Source organism: Eucalyptus grandis, chromosome 6 (genome assembly GCF_016545825.1).
Source record: "Eucalyptus grandis isolate ANBG69807.140 chromosome 6, ASM1654582v1, whole genome shotgun sequence".
Classification (NCBI taxonomy): domain Eukaryota; kingdom Viridiplantae; phylum Streptophyta; class Magnoliopsida; order Myrtales; family Myrtaceae; genus Eucalyptus; species Eucalyptus grandis.
Window position 1 is genome coordinate 56,341,068 of NC_052617.1, and position 24,534 is coordinate 56,365,601.

The 24,534-nt window shown below is 38.7% G+C and overlaps 1 protein-coding gene and 1 long non-coding RNA gene across 2 annotated transcripts; both read right to left on the reverse strand.

The window, feature by feature from the left end:
• Window positions 1–330: 330 nt before the first annotated feature.
• LOC104452385 (probable LRR receptor-like serine/threonine-protein kinase At3g47570) lies at window positions 331–6,038 on the reverse strand. The gene is made up of 5 exons (XM_039314724.1): window positions 3,365–6,038; window positions 2,855–3,264; window positions 597–812; window positions 446–497; window positions 331–338 (listed from the first exon to the last, which is right to left on the reverse strand). Exons 1-5 carry the CDS (start codon window positions 6,036–6,038, stop codon window positions 331–333), a joined length of 3,360 nt encoding a protein of 1,119 aa, XP_039170658.1.
• Window positions 6,039–12,831: 6,793 nt separating this feature from the next.
• On the reverse strand, window positions 12,832–14,169 carry LOC120294728. Its single transcript, XR_005551968.1, has 2 exons — window positions 13,415–14,169; window positions 12,832–13,319 (listed from the first exon to the last, which is right to left on the reverse strand). It is a non-coding gene; the product is annotated as an uncharacterized LOC120294728 (long non-coding RNA).
• Between the last annotated feature and the right edge of the window lie 10,365 nt (window positions 14,170–24,534).

Sequence of the window (24,534 nt, forward strand, 5' to 3'; positions counted from 1 at the left end):
AAATGGTATGGATGAACAACAAATTCGGGTCCTATACAATGAAAAGCGGCTATTTCACCACTAGAAACCGAGCAACCAACCCACAAACCACAACAGCAACTTCCTCTCACCAAACAAAGCCAGATCTCTGGAAATATATTTGGCACTCTGAAACTCTACCCAAAGTTAAACAATTCCTCTGGAATGCATGCCAAAACGCACTACCTACATTGGACAACTTGCACCGGAGGAAAATAGTACCTGATCCATTATGCCCTATCTGCAAACAGGAAGTCAAAACTATCGAACATACTTTGCTGCTATGCCCTTGGACAACCCTGATATGGAGAGCTAGCTCTCTGCAAATCAAAATCACAAGAATCGGGTTAACACGACTCAATGTATGGCTGTACATGAGGAAAGAAGAACCATGAACCGCACCAAAGTTTAACCAAATCACGAATACCTTGTGGTGCATCTGGAAAGACCAAAACCGGTTCATCTTCAGTCAAAAACCCCTGCACCCACAGTAAACCCTATTCAACTCAGTAGCCTTACATGAAGACTTTGCAATCTGGAATAGAACCGCAACAAAAGAAAAGAAAAGCGAGGCTTACATGCCCAAATGGCAACCCTCGACCTCGGACACACTGAAAATCAACATAGATGCCCCTTTTGCTAGGATCGAAGGCGCGGCAACAGCTTGTGTAGAGAACAGAGGAGAGGACGAACACAGGGTTGCCATCGCCTGCATCTGTCACGATTCTCACGGTCGCCTGGTCAACAGTTTCTCCAAGCTGGTGGCGGCATCCTCGGCGGAACAAGCGGAGGTCCTACCCGCAAACTGGCTTGCAAAAGCCCAAAGAGAGAATTATCTTCCTAGTAATTGGGTAACTAACCCCTGATAGCCCTGTTTGATTTATTATGCGCCGATGCTTTTGATGTAATTTCTCCAACCTTGCCTAAGTAAATGAATACTAAAAGTACTTTCGACCAAAAAAGAAAAAAACAAAAGCTAGTTCAAGTTGTTTTAAGGTTTTAGTTTGAAAATTAGTTTTTTAAAACTATAAATAAAGTAATCATAGAAAAAATTTAAATGAGTTTAGTATTTTTTTTTAATAACTTGAGGTGCTCAATAGTAGACTTATGCACAGTAAGTAACAGCTAATCATGAAACAAAAGTTAAATCTCAAACGTGATAATAGTTAAAAGCAAATTAATTCTAGAATGTTGTGTCCTGCAAAGCTATCCAAGAAGAGAATTAAGGCATGACCTTGAAACTGGTAGGTGCCCAATTTTTGCAATGTAGTTAGGAGTAACAGTGCTGGCGATCATCAGTATTGATTTCTCTTCCAGTCGTGTCCTGCCCTTTTGAAAGCTACATATGAACTTTTGAGGTATTTTGGACAGGGTCACCATGCCCAGCCAAGCTTTGTTCGGGTATGTGTTCACAATTTGGTCGTCAATTTGGAGGCCGTTGTTACTTGTTTATGGAGTTCTGGTCATTGGAAGCTTGCAAAAGGATTGGGTAAGGAATGAGGGATGTGAGGAGACGAAGAATATGAGTTTTCTCTTCAGAGACTTAGAGCATCACCATCAATATCACACGCCTGGGATTATATCCATCATCATAATGAAACGGCTATAGTTCGTTCTCATCTTAAGCCGATTAGTCTTCTCCTTGATGAGGACATGATGGTACGTCCCAGTGATTTCTGGTTGGCTGGAGTTGAAAACAGACAGAACGCATTTTGTATCGACCGAACAAGTTCTATTGTGAAAAGAAATGAATGAACGAGAGAAGGAAAATTTTTAGCATAACAAGAGTAATGAAACTGGCATACTTAAGGATTAGCAGTTCTGGAGATCCATTCCCCATTAGATAAACACAAATAGCACAGATTGCACGATCAGAATTGGGATAAGACTACTCAAGCTAAACCATCATTGCAAAGTTCCAGCTTCACACATCAACCGTCCAGATCTATTCGGATCTGTTCTTGATTTATTGCATGCAAGGAAGCTGAATCAGAAAGCTATATATTCTATTCTCTTCCAGACTATCATTTTTTCTTCGCAAACAGAGCATTTGCTTATTGAAGCTGAATCTGAAAGAGATACTTTGCTTGACAGCAACATCACTCATCTCCAACTGTCTCGCACAACTTTGGCGATGCGTAGTGATTCCTAGTGAAGCTGTAGAAAGAGACCAAGCACTCCTCTGAGTTACAAAGCCTGGACAATAGTTAGGTTTGCAAGGGGAAAAGATAAGCTTCCATTAAAAAAGGAGACAATGTTACTGAGTTAAAATAAACTGCTAAGAACAATTATTCATTCATTGGAAAAGGTTGATCATGCGTATCAATTGAAATAGCCTATGGTAATCAATTTTATTCGTCTTAATGAGATTCATACTAATAAAAGAACAGATTTTTCTTTTTCGGACCAATTTTTTAAAATATGATAGCAATGCTCAAGACTGTGCATCATGGGCCATATGCTAGTGCAATAAACTGTGCAGATGAGGTATCTCCAAACAGAAACGACTGCTTCTCTCCAGTTAACACATGTTCAAATTCCAATTACTGCTTTTTTATATGGCCTGACCATCCCGCACTTCAATTAGGGTCAAGTTGCGTCCATATTCTCAAACTCGAGACAAATTTTAATAGATATTACTTAAGGTCCCTGCACTAAGGGGCGTATGCTAGCTTATTACATATATAGATGAGGAATGACAATTAACTGTTACCTTATATTGAAAATGCGGAATTGATTTTCTATTCTGCTACACATTTTACAATGTATATTTGCACTAGCATAAGCAAAACTAAATATTTAAGACAAGGGAGAGGTTAAGAAATTATCATATCACCTGTGGTAGTTCATCCTGTTCATGGAAACCCAATGCGAAGAGCTTTTCCCTAGTCTTTTGCAGTTGATTTGCAACACCACCGATGCTCATCCGTCTTCTAGGCACTTCATTGGAACAAGCCACTCCGATATTAAATACTGTAACCAAACACTCTTGAAATATGTCATTGCTTTCGGAAAGCCAATGCTGACGACTATTGGGATCGAAATGACTCTCTCTTTCTAGAAGTAGAATGTGATCTGTAATTTCCAAGGCTCGTTCAGGCAAAGCTGTTGTGACAAAACTACGAAGAGTCAAATTGTCCTCGAATCTATTTTCGGTGGGACTCAATCCTGTGAACATCTCTAGTAAGAGGATACCGTAACTGTAGACATCTCCTTCTCTTGAGACCTCACATCCCATTGCATATTCTACCACATTTTTAGATCGCGGCGAAGATAAAATTAGGAGTGCCAATCATAAAAAAGAATGTAGAGCGCATATCATTAGAATAGAAAGTAGAGAGATTACCTGGTGGAGCATAACCAATTGTCCCTCTAAGACCCATTGAGCTCATTTGATTAGCTACAATATCAGGAGATGATCCAAGAAGAAATTTCGCCAATCCAAAGTCGCCCACATGTGCGACCCTGTGAGTATCTAAGAGGACATTGCTCGGCTTTAAATCACAATGAACGATGGGGATGTGGCACCTGTGATGAAGATAATCTAGTGCAGAAGCAACATCAATAGCAATATTTATCCTCCAAATGAAATTCAACTTTTTCGGAAGCTCATTGCCATGAGATGAGGTTGCATTTGGATGTAGCCACTGTTCTAGGTTTCCATTGTCCATGAATTGATAGACTAAGGCCTTAAAATCATTTCCTTGATAATCAGTACTCGAGCAAACTGTTAGTATCTTCAAAAGATTTCGATGTCTGATATTCTTTAATGCCTCACACTCGACTGTGAAGCTTTTTAGAGCACCGCGATGCATTAAATGAAGCACCTTCACGGCAACAATAGTTCCATCGCCCTCGAGTATCCCCCTATATACAGAACCAAAGCTTCCAACACCGATCAAACTCATTGAAGAAAATCCATCAGTTGCTTTTAGGAGTGTTCCATAACTTAAGTTCAAACATGAATTGTCTATCGAACTTGAAACGGGTTTATCTGCTTTCTTCTTCAACCAAAAGAGACATATAAGAGCAAGAAAAAGAGATGTTCCAAGAACTCCAAAAATAACGGAAACGGACAATATCATTATATTTATCTTTCTTCTCTTGGAGCCTTTAGAGATGCAGCTAGGGAGGTGAAATTCTGGCAGTCCGCCACAGAGCTCATTGTTCCCAATAATGGAAGTACCAATCGCATTCTTAAAGACTCCTTCGCATGGTAGCATGCCTTGAAATTTATTATACGACAAATTCAAGACTTTCAAGGAATGAAATATTGTTAAGAATTCTGGAATCTGACCCGACAAATTGTTACGTGAAAGATCCATCTCTTCAATGCCTCCTAATGATCTTATTGATTGAGGAATGGACCCATGGAAGAAGTTGCCCCCCATCCTCAATTCTGTCAATGAAGTGCAATCACCTAAACTACTAGGGATTTCACCTCCCAACAAATTGTCCGAGATGTCCAACATAGTCAAAGCTCTCAAGTTGCCGACTTCTATGGGTAGAACCCCAATCAGATGGTTATGAGACAAGTCCAAAATGATCGCTAATGATGAGAGACCTATAAGCTGTGGGGGTATGGCACCACTGAGATTGTTATTAGACAAATCAAGACGATTAAGAGATCGACAGTTTGATAGATGGGAAGGAATTTTCCCTTGCAAGTTGTTCTCATAAAGATATAGTTGAATCAACTTGGTTAGATTTCCAAAAGAAGATGGGATGGTCCCTTGCAAGTTGTTTCTACCTAAATGTAGTATTGCTAGATTTTGTAGATTCTCCATATTTGAGGGCATACCACCTGAAAGATAGTTGAAACGCATGGACAATATATTCAAATTGACAAGATTCCCGATTTCTTCTGGAATCTCACCAAATATTTGATTCTTATCTATTCCAAGTCCCCTGAAAGTAGTAGATAAATTACCTATGCATTTTGGTAACACCCCACCAAACTTGTTTACCGAAATCATCACACCCGTTAATTTGGTGTTGTTGGTCAACGAGCAAAGGAAGCTTAAGTCTCCAGGTTTTCCACTTCCAAGCTGATTATCAAAGATTGCAAGTGTAAGAAGCTCATGCAGATTTTCAAATGAAGGTACATTCCCAGATAATTTATTAATTGCAAGTTGAAGCCTTGTTAGTTTTGTGGAATTTGATATCGACGGGGGAATTGGTCCCTCAAGTTGGTTCTCAACGACACTAAAATATTCAAGAGCTGGGAGCTTGAGACCCATATCCGTAGGAAGAGTCCCTAGTATCTGGTTCCCTCCAACTTCAAATGTAGCTAGTGAAGAGAGATTGAATAATAAAGATGGAATTGTACCTGACAATCTGTTTCCTCTTAGGGCCATGACTTTCAAGTTCGTCAGATAGCCTAGAACTTGGGGAATGCTCCCACCCAATTTATTAGAGGTTATATGAAGGACCTCCAATGAAGATAAGTTTCCAATAAAGGAAGGCACACTCCCACTCAAATTATTACCGGACAAAGCGAACACCTGTAGCTTTGATAGTGAACCAAGCTCTCCAGGAATCTCTCCTGTTAGGTGGTTGCCTTGAAGACAGAGGGTGACAAGGTTAGAGCAACTCGACATGTTTTTGGGAATTTCACCGACCAATGAATTGAAGTCTAGTTGTAAGCTACGAAGATGGCGTAGCTGCTCGACTTGCGAAGGGATTTCACAATCGAGACTATTGTTGAGAAACAACATTTTCCTTAGGAAGCTGAGATTCCCAATATGAGGAGAGATTGATCCGAAGAGTCCTTGTGATGACAGGTCTAGAATTGTGACCCTTCGGTGCCTCCGGCCACACGTAACGCCATACCACTGGCAAAACCCAATGCTATCATTCCATGAGTTAAGCACGCCGAAAGGATCTACGGTTATGCCGGCCTTAAATGCGAGCAATGCGATTTTGTCTGTTTCATTGGTGGTGGATGAGACTTGGTTAAAGCACAATGCAAGAGCAATACCAAGAAGCAAGTGGCATAATTGAAACTCTACAAACCTCATGCTTGAGAGTTTCATGATTCAAAGCCCAAGGAAGCAAGTATATATGGAAGCAAGGCAAAAATAAATAAGATGCGGTGTTGGTACTAATGGAAATTGTGAACAGATTTATAAGAATGTGTCGATTTTTCTCCACAGCTTTTTGATGCGCTTTATTCTTCTTTTTACTTTTTGACTCAGAAGTCATTGAACTACTTTTTTTTTCCTCTTTCTTTTACTCAGAGATTATTAAGGGCACATTTGGTAACTATTTTGTTTTCGAAAACAATTTTTATTTAGAAATGATTTTTTTTTTATTTTGTTACCGAGAATAATTTTTGAGTTTTTGAAGACATTTGCTAAGGGCGTGTTTGGTAATAATTATATTCACAAGAACAATTTTTACTTTGAAATGATCTTTTCATTCTGTTCCTAGGAATAATTTCTAAGTTTTTAAAGACTTTTGGTAATGTCCAAAATTTCTATTTCCGAAATAGAAATACGTTTGGTAGGATTCTTAAATTTTTTCATTTCTTTTAATTTTAATACTTTTTATATTTTTTTCTTTTTCCTTTTCTATTCTTCTTCCTCCTTCTTTGTGGAGCCTCGGCCTTGCTTAGACTTGTTGTGGCCAAGCAAGCGTCCGGTGAGCTCGCCCGAACTCGCCCAACTAGTCGTCAACGACGACAGCGATGGCTAGCAAGGTGGCCGGCGATCAACTAAGAGGAAGAAGAAAAAGGGAGAAGGAGAAAAGAAGAAACGAAAAGAAAGAAAAGAAAAAGTTGGGCTTGATTCTGAAAATTGCTCCCGGAACAAGAAGCTATTTTTGTTATTTCTTGATTCTATTCCAAATCTATTCTCGGAACAATAAAATGGATTTTTGTTTCCAAGAACAAAAAATTTACCAAACGGATTTCTATTCTTTTTTTTTTTATTCCGAGAAACAAAAAAAAAAATCAATTGTTCCTGAAAGTGCTACCAAACGGATCCTAAAGTGCCATTTTCCTTTTTGATGGGGTGGAATTCTAACTTTTTTTCCTTTTTTTTATAAACCAGTAGTTTCTTGCCCGTTGCCTGACCAAAAAATAGAATAAAAGAGAAAAAAGCTTTGGCCCTATGCGGAAATTCCTCGCTTGCTTTTTAATTAATATCTAAAAGATGATGTGACAAAGGATGGCACTTTGAGCCTTACCAATAATGCCATGTTCTTGGTATTGTCCAAAAATCTATTGATAATGTCAAACTATGGATCCGCGAGTCCCACAAATTTAGACAGTGATGATTGCACACGATTTGTGGAATCATAGTGAGATTATGTCCCGTGTTAACCGTGGAGTTCGGCTTTAGGGAAATGCCCTTGGGAGAATGCAAATACCTTTAAAGTAAATGGGTTTTTCGAAATGCTAGACTATTTGGTAAACTATAACTGAAAAGTGCTTTAGGGAAATACAAGACCGTTTGGTAAATATATATTTGAAAGTCCTTTAGTGTGACCAAATTAAGTTTTTTAGTTTTAGTATTTTTAAAATTGCAAAAAAGAAACAATGACTATATAACATTTTTACATTTTTATGTTGAGAGTAATGTAAAAGATATATATATATATATATATATATATATAAATTTATTTAAAAAAAACTTATATTAAAATAATTTGATTATAGATTAGATGCAAAGCTCAACTTTTGGCCTAGGGTTCTTTTAGGTTTTTTTTCAACTTACCGCAACATTACCGGTATCCAATTATTTCGTGCATCAAATTGGGGATGGACATTGGAGAGTGATTCCTAGTCAAGCTGCAGAAGTCAAACTCTCCTCTGACTCAGGAAATCGCGTGAAATATAAATTTCCACCAAAAAAAGAAAAAAGAAAAAAAGAAGGAGGAGGCTAGTTAGGATTTAACAAGAAGGAAACCCCACACAATGTCACTTCTTTTCTTTTTGTCAGTCGTGGAAAATTTGAGAACAACTTTCTATAAAGTGAAGAAGCTTTATCGTGGAAAATTTGAGAACAACATTTTATAAAGTGAAGAAGTTTTATCGTGGATCTTACTTTAAGATTTCCCAAGGACCACGGTTAATTTATTTTATTCTTCTAAATCGGTATCAACACCAACAAAAGAAATATATGACTAAGATTGACTCGGAAAGATCATAGCAATACTCAAGACCCGTGCATCACGGGCCTTGCGTGACTTTCGGAGAGCCAATCGCATTGCCGTAGCTATTATACATTGCCTTCTCTTGGGACCTCTCCCCTATCTGCCAAACATTTAGATCACAGTGCAAATGACATTGGGGGTGCGGATTATCAAAAGATAATTACATTGGGCAGCAGTTAGGGAAGATATAGATGAAATCAGTGTATCGTAGACATGGAGAAAGCAACAAGATAAAGGAAATGCGGATAAAGTATTAAAATATGTCTCAAGTTTGAGTTTATGAATAAAACCCAACCGGAATAAAGTATGCGGAAAATTACAGAAATTGTATTGGCGTCGAAGTGGCGATCAAGGATAAAGATGGTCTCCGTGGTGGAATCAAGATCACGAATGGAAGTCGTACTTGGATTTTCATTGGGTGCAAGACGGTCTTAAAATACACGGAATCCACTTTCCTGATTGAAGCTGGTCAAGATAGTGAAAAAGGAGTTTACTCGCTGCATGGAATTCTAAATAAGTGCGTGTATTAAGGGATCGATGATGGATCCATCTAGATAGCTTTCAGATGTTGACTTCAGGTCAACCAATGCCCCCAAAATCCTAAACTCCCCCCACTTTGGAAAATAAACCGAAGACTGACGAGCAAGCGTTATTCATCAGCTGGTCATTGTCGGTATAAAGATCTCTCGACTAACAACAGCTAAATCAATTAAAATCATTTGAAAGTGCCACTTTGGCTAAAAAAGGATTATACTAAGTCTTTTAATGTAGACACTTCTTACCATAGAAAGTAGGGTGTATGCAGATAATTGATTACTAATTTTGTTGCTATGAAAAGTAACTTTCCTTTCCTATTATTTGATTTAAGTAACTTCCTCACAGACAGTCACTTTTATTTAGGGAAGTAAGTGTGAGTATGTTGGTCGCCAGAAAATTTTTCATGTAGTTAGTAATTTATACCTTTGTAAGTTGCTTAATAATGTGATTAACGAATCCCCAAATTAAAAAAGCGATCACCGGTACGTCTATAATAAGTTTTATGCGTACGTGGTTTGGTGCTTTCCACATAAAGTAATGACAACAGTAAACTTCAGAAATAGCAGTGCTGAAGAATTTGGCAATTACACCCCTAGAAAATTCCAATACACACAAGGTACATTATTCTACTAAATCATTCTCAGATAATTCCTACAAGGCACATCAAGAGTCAATACGTGTCCTCGAATTGTCGTATGTTCGAATGTTGATTCGAAAGCTATACATCCTTATTCACCCACCAGTATTGCCTGTACCTGATTGAACATGGCTTGAGGAATAGACACCAATCTCTAATTGGAACATTCGGAAGCAAAGCAACAGAGAGCCATTCCTAGTCAATCTGCAGAAACCAAATTCTCCTTTGAATAATATTCCAATAGCTAGTTGATTGCAAATCGTCTTAATGAGCATCACACAAATGGGAAAAATAAAATAACAGAAGCGAGGCAATTTATTTTGGATTCATTTTGAAATACTATGGCAGCAAAGCAGAGTTTTAGGTAAATCAACAGTAATGAAGAATGTTCGAGTTTAAATATGTATTTATACAAATGGGGATAGCGATCAACCATCAATTCAAGGAACATCGATTCATTGGAAAGGATCAATTTGAGATGATGACGTAGTGCTCCCCAGGCTTGTACAGATCAACATGGTCAACGTTGGATGCATCTCCACTTCTCTAGAGGAGTGAACCAAGATATATAGATATGTTGAAATGCATCTGCACATTATCTTTGTCCTGGCAATTATAATATATTTGGCCTGGCAATTGTTTTGACTCGCATAAGTTTATGCGAATGTACTTTGTCCTAATGCCAAAGTACATCTCACTTAAAATGAGCGCACATGTTTGTAAGTAGCTTGTCGTAGGTAAAGCAATATCCTCATCGTCCCCCTCCACCCCCTCTCTCTCAGACAAAAGTCTTGGTAATTTCTTTGAGCTTGGGCCTAGAGCGTCTCATTATTACATTGAACCGATTCCCATCAGATTGGCTTGTCTAAGTTTAGGGCGGGTTTGTTTGGACTTTTAAAAATTCTTAAAATTATCTAAATTTTAAAAGAATTGCAAAAATTTTAAAACTAAAAAACACTCCAACTACGTGCACCACAAAAGTTGGAGGAAAATGAAAAGTTAAAAGCAAAAATTACTCCAAACAGACTCGATTTATCATATATGTTATTGTTTTGATAAATTCTAGTGAAATTTACGTAATACAATAGTTCATGGAAAGGAGAAATACTTGCACGGGTATAACAACACTACGATGTGAAATTATCTACAATATCATTGACCAAGATGTGATGATATGAAAGGAAAAATATAGTTATATATTGGATTACACAGCTCAAACCTTTTCGGCATCTCGAAAAGTTTCACCGAAAAAATCCCCCAGGACGCGCCAATCCAGAAATGGCATCAGCAGCCCAGCTTCCACCCGTTTAATCTCGCCCAAATCACACCCACTCTCTTCAACCCAAAGAGCCCACCAAAGTATCAATTCCAAAACTATCTAAAGACCTCAGATTTGGCCCCTCTAAAACCCTAATTACAAAATTCTATCTACTCTAATAATACTAAACCAATTCACGACAAACTTTCTCCTTTTCTTCGCCAGATTTACCAAAAAAAAAAAACTGATTTCCAACCCAATTCGAAAACCCAATGCCTTTGATACCAAATCAAGACACATCATAGGAAACAAAACGGAGAACTTAGCCCAGCTATTACTTCCGTATGTATAGATTGAGTAGAACCCACGTGTGTGGGCTCACAAAATTAACGAGTACGATGGATCCGGCTCCATTTGCAAGGATGCGCCGCATTTGAGTGTTTCCACTTATGAAGAGTAAACTCCATTTTTAATCGGTAAACATCAATCCATTTTACAATTAATCGAGGAATTAAATCAATTAATGTATAAACTAAGTTAACATTCCTTTGCAATTGATGTACGCTTATTGAATTCTAAATAATTTCTAGATTTACGTGATAATTTCTAGATTTATGTGATAATCATATTACATTAGCGTTCAGTCCAAGTCAGCTCAAAGTGAAATGAAAAATTGATATGGTGCCCCCACTTAGACTCTGACACATGGCTGTCATGTCTGTATTTTCTACAAAAATTTGCCGAACTCCGGTCAAAACATATTAATTGCAAATTTTAAAAATTCAATATATCAGGTGGTTAAAAACTTAAAATCAAGTACAACGACCTCATCCTAAGATACAGAAAACTTCTAATGATTACGTTTCCAAAACAAAAGCTAGCCTGAAGTTAGTTGCTAAGCTCCTGCCTCCCGGGTTATGGTTTTAACTTAGAAAAAAAGCTTCTTAATGCTTCAACTCCTTTCAAGAATTCTCTTGCAGTTATCAAAGCCCTTTCAAAAGCTACAGATGAATTTTCAATTGGTCTGGGCCGCCGCGCCCGGCCGAGCTTTGTTCAGGTATGTACCAACCATCCCAGCCACGACTGGAGGCGGTTGTTTATGGAGTTTTGGTCATTGGAAGCTTGAACGGTCGGGTAAGGAACGAGGAACGTGACAAGTGACAGACAGAAACACATGAGTCTTCTCTTCAGAGAGTGAGAGCATTGCTAAAGATGTCACACGCTTCAAATTGTCGCCATCATCACAATTAAACGCCTAGAGTTTGTTCTGGTATTAAACCCATTGGAGGTCGTTGCTTTTCTAGATACTCATGTATGGTACCGTATCCGTCAATTTGCACTTCGAAGTAACTGCATTTTGACTTTCTGTCCCTCGGTAATAGCTCTTTGGCCATTTTTCCTTGCTTTGTTTTTGTAGAATGTCCAATTTTGTTAAGACAGACTGGGTTGCTTTTTCTGACAAGGTGAAACCTCAAATCGAGAAGCTCACAGTAAGAAAAATAACAGTGGCTGGAAATATAGCCATAGCCAAGAAAAAGGGTCCGAGAAATGCTCAACGGGAAAGGCTCTGGCAAAGCATTGACTACTGAGCGAGAGGTGGCTTCACAGACAGAATTGTGACAATTTCGCAAGGGACGAGCTGAAATTCTGTTTATTACCACTGCGCCAGTCCCATTTTCACTTTGATTATGTATTCACTCCCACCTTCATTTGCATCAGTCGTTAAAATCTATCAGTCTTCAAAGTAATCACATCCAACGTCAAGCCGTTTCAGGTTCTATATATTATCTAATGAAACAAGGGAAGACAACACTTTAGACCTTTTAAAACACTTCTCTCCTGCAATCAAAATGACTTTTCCAGTCACACTTGGGGGAAAAAACTTTATTCAAAACATGGTTTCTGCAATCCACGTGCAGTTCTATTATGAGAAACTATACATCACTATCGACTATGATACTCACAAGGAAGAGAAAATCAACACAATCACCAACATGACCTAACACAGATCTCAGAGACAGCCTATCATTAGACAGCACATGAAAATTTATGTAAGCTGAAAGCAACATAAAGATGCCTATGCATAATCTTTCATAATGTTTCTTTGTCAGGAGGATAGAAGGTTGGGATAGAGTTTCAAAAACTCAAGGTTAAGGTTTTTTAGATGATTAAGATGAAGACGACGACTAGGACGACTATGAGGGAAAAAATAAAGAATTTCTCAGGCATGTTAACATAGCAACAGATTAATATGAAGTATAATTATGTGTTTGCCATATTTGGCAAAGCACAAACTTGCATTAAAAAGGCAGAAGTCCCATGAACCAATTTTTTGAACGTGTGGTTGCTCACTCATACGAGTCAACTTGTCTTTTCTCTTTGGGAAAAATAGCTCATCCTATCATTTTTTGTGGGCAATGCATTTCTTCCACACCACATTTGATAACTCAATATCAAGGAAAAGTCAACTCCCAACTCAACAATCCTCCTTTCACTCTGGTCTTGCTTCAAGACCTCAACCTTATAAATCACTTGAAGCATCATCACAAGAAGTTTAGGACAACAGACACAGTCGCGATAGATAATAGCATCTCGGCAGACATACAAAGAAAGGACATTCCCAGAATACACCAAGCTCAAAAGGCATTCCAATGGACTCACTCATCAGACTTCCTGAACCTAATATGTGCTCTTTAGTCACTAAAATTCCGCCTGAAGATATGCAAGCAATAGGAAATTGGCCAAGATGCAATGATATCAAGCGAAAAACACAATTATACATGGCTTAATCGAAGCAAGAAGCTTACTGTCAAGATAGATGGCAAGGGAAGTAGATAGATAGACATCTTCAGGGCCAGACCAAGACATTATACTGCGAAAACCTTTTCGGTATATCCAAAAAAACTTCACCGAAAAAATCCACCCAATTGCCAATCGACAAACAGGATCAGCAGCCCCAGATTCCTCCTGTTCAATCCCGCCAAAAACCAAACCCACTCTCTGCAAACTAAAAAGTATCGAAAGGCCTCAGATTTGGACCCTTCGAAACCCTAATCACAAAATTCAACCTACTCTAAGAATTAAAAAAAGAACCCAATTCGCGAGCTTTCGAGTGGATACTTTCTCCTCCTCCTCCGCCAGATTAGGAACCAAAAAAAACAATCCTGATCTCCGACCCAATTCGAAAACCCAAAGCCTGGTTACCAAATCAAGAAACGTCAACGGAGACAAAACGGAGAATTTAGACCAGCTATCACTTCCGCGGGCGTGGATCTTTGAATTGGGCAAGAAAAAGGACACCCTCAGTGTCAGATCCAACCGCACCGCAATATTCACGCGCTGGAACTTGGGGGAATGGAAAGCGCGCGAGTGACCCGAGAGAAGCAGGAGGAGCGAGAGAGAAGACGACGCTGGATTTGGCGACAAGCGGGTTGAAGACTCGGGAGTTCTTCTGAGAAGAGAACTCCGTTGGGAGTGATGGGCGAGGGATGGCAGGAAGGTCAAAGCCGGTAGCTCTGAGGATTCACCCACGCCCAGATGGTGAGAATCAGGTGTGGTCTTCTCCAAGCGTTTGAGGAGAAGTCTCTAGGACTGGGGTCTACCGCCCAATGCAATCATAACCGTTGATTGAGTAAGACTCACAAATAAGACATACGTGATCAACGATCATGATCGGATGTGGCCTCACTTCGCCAGAATTTGCTATTTTAGAGAGTGTCGACTTATGACCAGTAATTTTCACTATCGATCAATAAACTTCGATACGTTTTACGACTTATCATGCATATTAGTGGACTTTGGCTTTCGTTAATGTTATACCAAATTGGTTTTTCTTTGCAATTCGTGTACTCTTATCAAAATTATACTAATTTCTTGCAAAAATGCTGATGTGATGATGGCTTACAATTTAAGTAAGCTCAAAGTGGGAGGGAAAAAATAATACGGTATCATGAGCATCGACATCTTATATCAAAATTGGTCGAACTCCAGTCAAAATACAGTAATGGCAAATGATGAATATTCAGTATTTTGGGCAATTAAAATCAAAGAACGATTACTTTGTTGTAAGATATACATCGAAACTTAGTGACAAGTGAAGTTCACTCAAATTACACTTACCAAACAAATGCTAGTTCAAGTTGGTTGCTAAGCTCCTGCCTTTTGAAAATTAGTTTTTAAAACAATTTTAAAAAAATAACCATAGGAAAAATATAAATGAGGTTAAGGTATGTTTTTAATAACTTGAGATGCTCAATAGTAGACTTATGCACAATGCTATCAGGAGTACCAGCGTTACTGGTCATCAGTATCCTCGGCACATTTTCAGAATGAGAGTCTTCTCTTCAACTCCTTCCGAGAATTCTCTTCCAGGTGCGTCCTATCAAAGCCCTTTCGAAAACTACAGATGAATTCTCAAGGTAAGTTTTGGTCAGGGTCGACGTGCCCGGCTGATCTTTGTTCAGGTATGTGCCGACCATCATGGCCACGATTTGAAATCCATTGTTAAAGGAGTTTTGGTCATTGGAAGCTTGGAAGTTGGGTAAGGAATGGGGACATAAGGAGACGTAGAATATGTGTCTTCTCTTAACAGACTAAGAGCATTCCATGCGTCGGATTATCTCCATCGTCATAATCAAATGCCTATAGTTCGTTCCGGTCTTGAGCCGATTAATACTACCTGATGAGGGCATGATTGTACGTGTTGGTGATTTTGGTTGGTTAGAATTTATATCAAACACTTGCAACACGTCTTGTGTTACCGAACAAGTTCTATCGTTACAAGAAATGAATGAACGAAAGAGGAAATCTTGTGGCAAAACAAGAGTAATCAAAGTGGCATACTTTAGAAATAGCAGCTCTGCAGATCCCATCAGAAAAACACAACTAGCATAAATCGCAGATCAATATTGGGAAGGACTAGTAATATGCTAAACCATTATCGCGAAATTCCTGCTAAAACTATCAATCGTGCAGATCTGTTTCTCGATTTTATGAATACGATCCTTACCTTAGGAAGTTTCCTTTGCTTTGAATCGGAATAGCTAAAGTACCTAAGGGTCCGTTCGTTTTGCGGAAAATAGGCAATTTCCGGAAAATATTTTCTCAGAAGTCATTTTCCAGGAAAATGATAATATTTCTGGTGTTCGGCTGAAACCTGAAAATGTTTCGGAAAATATTTTTTGGTATTTGGTAAAGAAAATATTTTCTAAGACTTCAACATTTAGGAATGTATCACTTACCGACCTATAAATCCATCGAATATGAACTTGCCTTTAAATTCGGGCAGACATACTTCGTTCTTTGTTCCCTCATTATCGCCAAATGCTCATCTACTATAAAAAATGTTCATATGGATTTTAAAAAGAAGCAAAAGAGAAAAGAAGCAAATCATGTATAGCCCTCATGACAATCTTCCAGTTGAGTGGCCTGTTCTCTCCTTACGTTTTTTGTATTCTAATAAACAAAAGAAAAAAGAAGCAAAGTATGTAAAGTCCTTTGCTTGAGCAATGTACAACTACAGGTAGAGTAAATAAAAAAAAAATGATAAGCAAGAGTGCAGAACGTGAGAAGGAAACAAAGAAAAAAAATGAAAAGAAAAAGGAAATTAAAAATAATTCGAATAAAAAAAGAAAAAAATAAAAAGAAGGGGGAGGAAGTGATGAATTGTAGATGTATGAGATAAAAGAGATCAAGTGAAGAAAATGTTTTCCACTTTTCAAAAGTGTAAAACATTTTCCCCTAATTTAGAAGACTTTTTTCTGAAAACATTTTCCCTAAGTAATTCATTTTCCGTGAAACGAACACTGGAAAATTCGGAAAACGTTTTTCCGTAAATTATTTTCCGTGAAACGAACGAAGCCTAAGGCACTAAGACGAATTCTGTCTATTGGCGAAGCTGAATGCGAAAGCTATATATACTTTTATTTTCCAGACTATCATTTTCCTCACCCAAACAGAGCATTTGCTTCTTTAAGCTGAATCTGAAAGGGATACTTGGCTTGACTGCGACATCACTCATCTCCTACTGTCTCGCACAACGTCAGCTACGCATAGCGAATCCTAATGAAGCTGTCGGAAGAAACCAGACACTCCTCTGAGTTGGAAAGCCTGGACAAAAGCTAGGATTTGCAAGGGGAAAAGATAAATTTCCAATAAAAATGGAGACAGATTAGGATTAATGTAAATGAACCCCACACAATGTTGAAGCGTTAAAAAGAACTCCTAAGAACAACTACTCATACATTAAAAAAGCTTGATCATGCATTTCAATGGAAAATAGCTGATAGTAGATTAGTGTTTATATGTCTAAATGAGCTTCAGACCAATTAAAGAAGTGAACATTTTAGACTGATCTTTAAATATCATAACAATGCTCAAGACTGTCCATCATGGGCCATAGGCTAGTGCTATATCTGTGCTGATGAGGAATAATAATAGACTATTATCTTCCAACATAAACGACCGCTTCTCTCTAGCCAAACATTTTCAAAGTCCAATTCGGACCATCTTTATATGGCCAGACTTTCCCGCACTTCGACTCGGGTCCGGATTCGTCATATTCTAAAACTTGAGACTAACTTTAATAAATATTACTGAAAGGTCTCTGCACCGCGGTGCACATGCCAGCTTAATACATACGCAGATGAGTAATCACAATCAATTGAAAATGCATGATCGATTCTCTATTCTGCTCCACATTTAACCTGTTCGTTTGCACTAGCATAAGCAAAACTAAATATTAAAGGCAAGAGAGAGGTTAGGAAACTTGTCATATACCTGCGGTAGCTCATCTTGTTCATGTAAATCCAATGCAAAGTGTTTTTTCCTAATCTTTCACTGCTGATTTGCAACACCACTGATGCTTATCCGTCTTTCAAGCACTTCATTGGAACATGTGACTCCAATATTATATATCATAACCAAATACTCTTGAAATATGACATTGCTTTCGAAAAGGTAGTGATAAGGACTATTGGGGTCAAAATGACTCCCTCTTTCTAGAAGCAGAATGCGATCCGTAATTTCCATGACTCGTTTAGGCAAAGTCGCTGCGACAAAACTATGGAGAGTCAAATTGTCTACGAATCTCTCATAGGTCGGACTCAATCTTGTGAACATCTCTAGCAAGAGGATGCTATAATTATAGACGTCACCTTCTCTTAAGACTTCGTATCCAATGGCATATTCCGCCACAAGGAGACCTCCATGGGAGCTAGGGCAAGATGATAAGAGTGGCCGCAAAGATCAGGCCATAATATATTATCGTTCAAAGAAGTTTCATCCCTACGCGAGACCAGTTTTGATCATAGTTTAGATGAAATTAGGAGTGGTGATCATAAAAAAGAAAGTAGAGAGATTACCTAGAGGAATATAACTAATTGTCCCTCTTAGACCCACTGAGCTCATTTGATTAGCTATAGCATCAAGGGATGATCCAAGAAGGAATTTCGCCAATCCAAAATCGCCAACATGTGCTATCATCTCAGAATCTAAGACGAAATTACTTGGCTTTAGATCACAATGAAGGATGGGGAACTAGCACTAGTGATGAAGATAATCCAATGCAGAAGTAGCATCAATAGCAGTATTTATCCTCTTAATGAATTTCAAGTTTTCAAAAGCTCATTCCCTTGAGATGATATTGCATTTGGGCATAGCCACCGTTCCAAGCTTCCATTGTCCATGAATTATAGACTAGGGCTTTAAAATCATTTCCTTGATAATCACTACCCAAGCAAATTGTGAGTATCTTCAAAAGATTTTGATGTTTACTATTTTTGAATGCCTCGCACTCGACTATAAAGCTCTTAAGAGCACCAAGACGGACTAAATGAAGCACCTTCATAGCAACAAGTGTTCCTTCGTCCCTGAGTATCCCCCTAGACACAAAACCAAAGCTTCCAACTGTGATCAAATTCTTTGAAGAAAAATCGTTGGTTGCTTTTAGGAGTGTTCCATAAGATGCAGTTGGGAAGATGAAATTCTAGAAATCCACCAAAGAGCTCATTGTTCCCAACAATAGAAGTACTGGTAGCATTCTTAAAAACTCCTTCACGTGGTAGCATGCCTTCAAACTTATTATATGATAAATTCAAGAGTTTTAAGGAACGAAATACCGATAAGAATTCTGGAATTTGATCTAACAAATTGTTATATGAAAGATCTAGTTCTTCAATGCCTCCTAAAGATTTGAATGATTGAGGAATCAATCCATGGAAGAAGTTGCCCGCTAACCTTAGTGATGTCATTGAAGTGCCATCACCTAAGCTTCCTGGGATTTCACATACCAAAAAATTACTGAAGATGTCCAACACAGTCAAAATTCTCAAGTAGCCAACTTTTGTGGGAAGAACCCCTCAAAACGTTATGAGACAAGTTAATGCAGCCCGTATTCAAGACTAACTTGTTCAACCAAGAAGATTGGCGCACATTCAAAATCGATAACGCTCTCATCGAAAAGTCCCTAAGTCCCTCATGAATAAGGCCCTATCTTTGACATTGTCATAAAGACTTTTCATTTCCCATACATTAAAGCTTGTCTTTGGGAGAACCATAAGCATTGGAAATATTGTACATTTAATAACTTCTAGTTTCTATGTAATTTATAGTTTCTAGGCTTGCCTTTAGTCTCTTGCTCTTCTTTTACATTTCTATAAAAGGTCATCGAACCTCTATAAATTGGAGATCGAATTTGATTAATGACATTTGCTTAGTGCAACTCCTTTGAACCCCCTGAAAACCTAGAAGAGTTTCACTCCATTCTTGAAGAGTCGGAGCTTTTAAAGCTTGTATCCTTGAAGAGTTGTGGCCATCAATCTTGAAGAATTGATGCCATTTCAACTTCCTTGGAGGCCCAAAAAAGCAACTATTGAATTTTCTCTCATTTTCTTCATTTCATCCAATCTCATTTCGTCCATATCTATCAAAATTCGACAAGTCTACAGTGCTTATCTGAGAAAACTCAAAATGCAAAAGTTGTAAATCTTCGAGTCTCTGTTCTTTTGGCTTTGGAATCAGGTCATTCTAATATGAGTCGACAAAGTTATGCCTATTTTCCCAAACTTGCGTGGAACAGAAATTTCTACTTGATTTTGTTACTAAGTTTCCGTACATATAAGTCACTCTCCCAATCCTATTGTTTAAGTAGCCGACCTTGGGCTACATAAAGGGCAAAGGGGGGAGGCAAAGGGAAGGGAGGAATATAAGTAAAAGAGGAAACGAAGGAAATAGAGGAAGCCGAGGATCTGATGCCGCCCCATTTGGCAATTTAGTATGAAAGTGAGTTTCTTTGGTGGTAGAAAGTACTTCAACTTATATAGCCCTTCTCAAGTGTGAAGTCATCAGAACAAGGCCCTGTTTGGTTCAGCATTCGGAATGCTCATTTGGGCTCTAAAGTCCCTTGGCCAAATGCAAAGGTGTTTGGTTCGTTTTTTTGCGCGACTTTGGCGAGATGCAATTGCATCTCCAAGTGGCTCTAAGGGCCTTTAGCCCAATGCAGCTTTTGAGGTCCTTTGGAAAGTTACATCTTCGGAATGCAACTTCCGGTATTGTTCATCTCTTCGGTGGAGAAGCCGATTGGCCGCCTGAATAAAAATAAATATAAAAATAAATATGTTTATATGTTTAATAAATATATATTTATAAAAAATATATAATATTTTATATATTTTATATAGATATAAACATATCTATTTTTTTCTCCGATTGTTTTTATATAAATATATATTTATATAAACATATCTATTTTTATATCTATTTTATGTTTATATTTTTATATTTTTTATATAAAAATATGTTTATATTTTTATATAAACATATTTTTGCTTTTTTAATTTAATAAAAGTTAATTACAAATGCAAATTTTACCAAACGGTATTTTGGCCAAAGTTGTTTCTCAATGCAAATTTTACCAAACGACATTTGCATTTCGGAAAACCCCATTTACCCAAAGGTATTTGCATTTCTACAAATGCATTCCCCAAAAGCCGAACCAAACGGGACCCAAGTCTCTCTAAGGTTCATTGGTGGGCTCACAACATGTGAAACCCATTCTAAAAGCTTTGTCGGTCAGGATACGAGTAATTTTGATGTAAGATTCAGTCAAAATAATTTCTCCTTTTCCCATGGTTAAGGAAGATCAGGTTTTATGTCAAAGTAAATTTAGTCATAGGTACACAAGGGTGTAAAATAAATATCCAGGTTAAAAAAAAAAATTCTTTCCTAGACGCACACACTTTACACTGTTGGTTACTTTTATATCAATCAGGAGGATGGACCGAAGGAAACATTAACAAGGAGTGATATTTGACGTAGGCTTTGTGACCCCTACCCTCGGGGTCTAAACTACACCCTAATGATAAACGCTGCAACAACTTAACATCAAACACAAGACGTAGGAAGAAGAGTAATTATATAGTAACTTTTAATAATGCAAAATGATGGTTATATATAGTTATAGTTTAGTAATTTTACCAAAGTGACATTAAGTTTTCTAGTGATCTAACAAGTAGCGGTCATGGACCATAATTGGGGCATTGGGTTATAAATTCCCCATACTTGAGCTTTACATCGTAGAAACGTCCCTCCTATTTACGACCTTCTTTAATCAGTCCCGCTTTGGGGCTTCAAAAACAAGTGCTGCACGTGTCTGTGGATGTAACTTGGAAGGGTTTTCTTACCGGCATCAATCGGCGCCGCATTTTCTCGATCTCAATATTCCTCGATCCGCTACAACTAAATTGTAGTGGGAATTGCTTTAAGTTATCGAAACTTCTATAGGTGACCTAACAATCCGCTGCAACTAAATTGCCGTAATCATCGCTACAAGAAAAACTGCCTAAGGCGACAAAGTTTCTTTTTTGTCGCCGTCAACCGTCGCCCTAACTCAGCCAAAGGCGATAAATACCAGTTTTTGTCACCTTTGGCATATCTACGGCAACATTCATATGTAAAGTTGGATGGCGTCTAAACATGTATAATACAAGAGTACTTGAGATCAATATTTCTAAAAGTTAAATTATTGTGGAATTTAAGATTAAGTGATTAAATATATGTAAGTTAGTCAAGTGCTTGTCAAATAGTTTACAGCTACAATTGCGCAAAAAGAAAAAGAAACACAGAGTCTGGTAGAATATTATGTTTTTTGGTGGAGCACAATGGTCGTGGAATAGCGATGCACTTAATTATAAATCCTAAGAAGTTGAAGTCTTCTTAAAATGGTATTATCATGATCACAAATTCAGTTTTCTTAATTGTCTCGGTGGGGTTCCTTGGATGCGGAAAATTCTTAGTTACTTGGCTCTACATATACATAATCTAAGTAGCACCGACACTAATACGCAACACGCGACATAACACGACATAACACGCTAACACATCATTTATCAAAAAATAGAGAATTCCGACATGTTATGACACGTTATATATTAAATGCATATTTTCATATATACATAATAAATTATCATTTTTATGATTACTTCAATCAAATTAATTTGATTCAAATTCATAAATAAATAAATAATAAAAAAAGCTTAGAATGAATTTACACTAAAAACATTAATCCATGATTTATTAATATCATTCATTGTTTCAATTTGTCAAATTTAACTCAATTCCAATAATTCATAAAATTTATTTTTAAAAAAAAACCAAGCAATTTACATTCTGGACTCACGTGTTAGAGGTGTCAGAAGAGGAGAAAAAAAAACTTGGGGGTGAATTGTGTATGATGAGAAACGTGAGTCGAAGAGAAGAAAAGACTAAATTTCTCTTCCCCATTTATTATTTTATTATTTTTTATTTTTTCACATATATACATGGGAAAAAACCACCAAAAACCCTAAACTTTACCAAAAGTGACAAATTTACCCCAAACTTTTTTCTGTGACATGAAAAACCCTGAAGTTTGCTAACCGTGACACATTTACCCCGAACTTTCATTTGTGACATATTTACCCTAAATCATAGGGATATTTTTGTCTTTTTACTTTTAAATTTTTTTCTTTCTTTTTCTTTTTTCTTTTTCTTCCCTTCCCTCCGGCTCCGGCGAGGAGGCCCTCGCCGGCGTCGGGCGAGGTCGGCCTCGTCGGCGTCGGGCGAGGCCTCCCTCGCCGGATCCGGCGAGGGTCTCGCGAGGGAGGCCCTCGCCCGACGCCGACGGGGCGAGGTGGCCCTCGCGGGACACCGCGAGGGTGCCCTTGCCGGCCGGGCGAGGGCCGCCCTCGCCCGACGCCGATGAGGGCTGCATCGAGCGAGGGCACCCCTCGCCGGCGTCGGCCCGGCGAGGGCGACCCTCGCCGGGAGGCCCTCGCCCGACGCCAACGAGGGCCGCCCGCCCGTGTCGGGCGAGGTCACCCCTCATCGGCGTCGGCCCGGCGAGGGCGACCCTCGCCAGGAGGCCCTCGCCGACGCCGATGAGGGCCTACGTCGAGCGAGGGCACCCCTCGCCGGCGTCGGCCCGGCGGGGCGACCCTCGCCGGGAGGCCCTCTCTCCGCGTCGGCCCAGGCGAGGGCGACCCACGCCAGGGAGGCCCTCGCCCGACGTCGACGAGGGCCGCCCTCGCCTGCGTCGGGCGAGGGCACCCCTCGCCGGCGCCGGCTTCCCTCCGCCGGGGCGGCGGAGAGAAGAAGAAAAAAATTAAAAAAAAAGAAATAAAAGAAAAAACATAAAAGATAAGACGAAAATGCCCTTAATGGGGTAAATGTGTCACAGTTTGCAAAGTTTGGGGTTTTTCGTGTCACAAAAAAAAGTTTGGGGTAAATCTGTCACTTAAGGCAAAGTTTGGGGTTTTTGGTGGTCTTTTCCCTATATACATTTTGACCTATCATTATTGAAATTTTTTAAAATTGACCTCAAGTGTTGGAATCACATGTTGGAAACTCGCATGTCAGAATTCTAACTCCAATGTTAGGAACGTTGATCAGGTATCGGATTTTCGGACACGTGTTGACTGACTATCGGATACGTGTCGGAGTGTCCGACACGACATGAAGACTACCGGAAAGTGTCGATGCTTCCTAATATACAATGTGGATATCTTCTCTACTTTTTTTGAAAGGCAAATTACTCAAGTCTATGGGGCATTTTTCATTTCATAATTACTTTGTCGTCACCATCCGGTAGATAGATTTGGATAATCTATCAGGTAGAGGGCAGTCATTTATGAAGTTTTTTCACTAATGCAACTTTGAATTTGCGGATACTTTAATCTCTCAAATATACTTAAGTTTGATAAAGTGCTTAAAAAATATTTTACAGCTACATAGCTTACGACAACTTTTAAAAAAAACCGCCTCACACAACTTCAAGATGTTGTAACTTTAAAATATGCATTACTGCATTACCTAGCTCTGAGGGTAAAATATAAAAATTTTATATGATGGTTTCTTAAATCATGATATATATTTGATAAAAGTCAGACCAAAAACCAAGCAGCCCTGAGGGGCGGCGGTCCCCATCCCGGTCGACCCAAGCATACGATAGGAATAGCAGTTATGCAATCGCCTCACCTTACCACCTGGGAATCTGAATCGTCATTTCCGGGAGATTTTCCTTTTTCTTCCACTACAGAGTCTAATGTAACTTCAATTCTAAAGCAAACCCAGTATATCTCGAATTGGCCACACAACTTATCATAACATACATAACGTCCTTGTGGAAAGTCCTCTATAATTGCTCGGGAGGCCGTGGATTTGATGCCGTCCCATTTTGCACTTTAGCAGGCGAGTGAGTCATTGGTGGTGGGAAAAGAGATTCAACTTATGGAAACGTTGGGAGAAGAAGTCTGAAGTTTTTTTGCACAAGGTATACAAACGAGATATCCACTGTTGCCACCTCCTTTGCAGTGGCATACGCAAAGGAGATCTCGCAGGAATCGCAGGTTTGGATTATCTGCATAATGCTTGCGAGCTGCCTATCTCCCCCAGA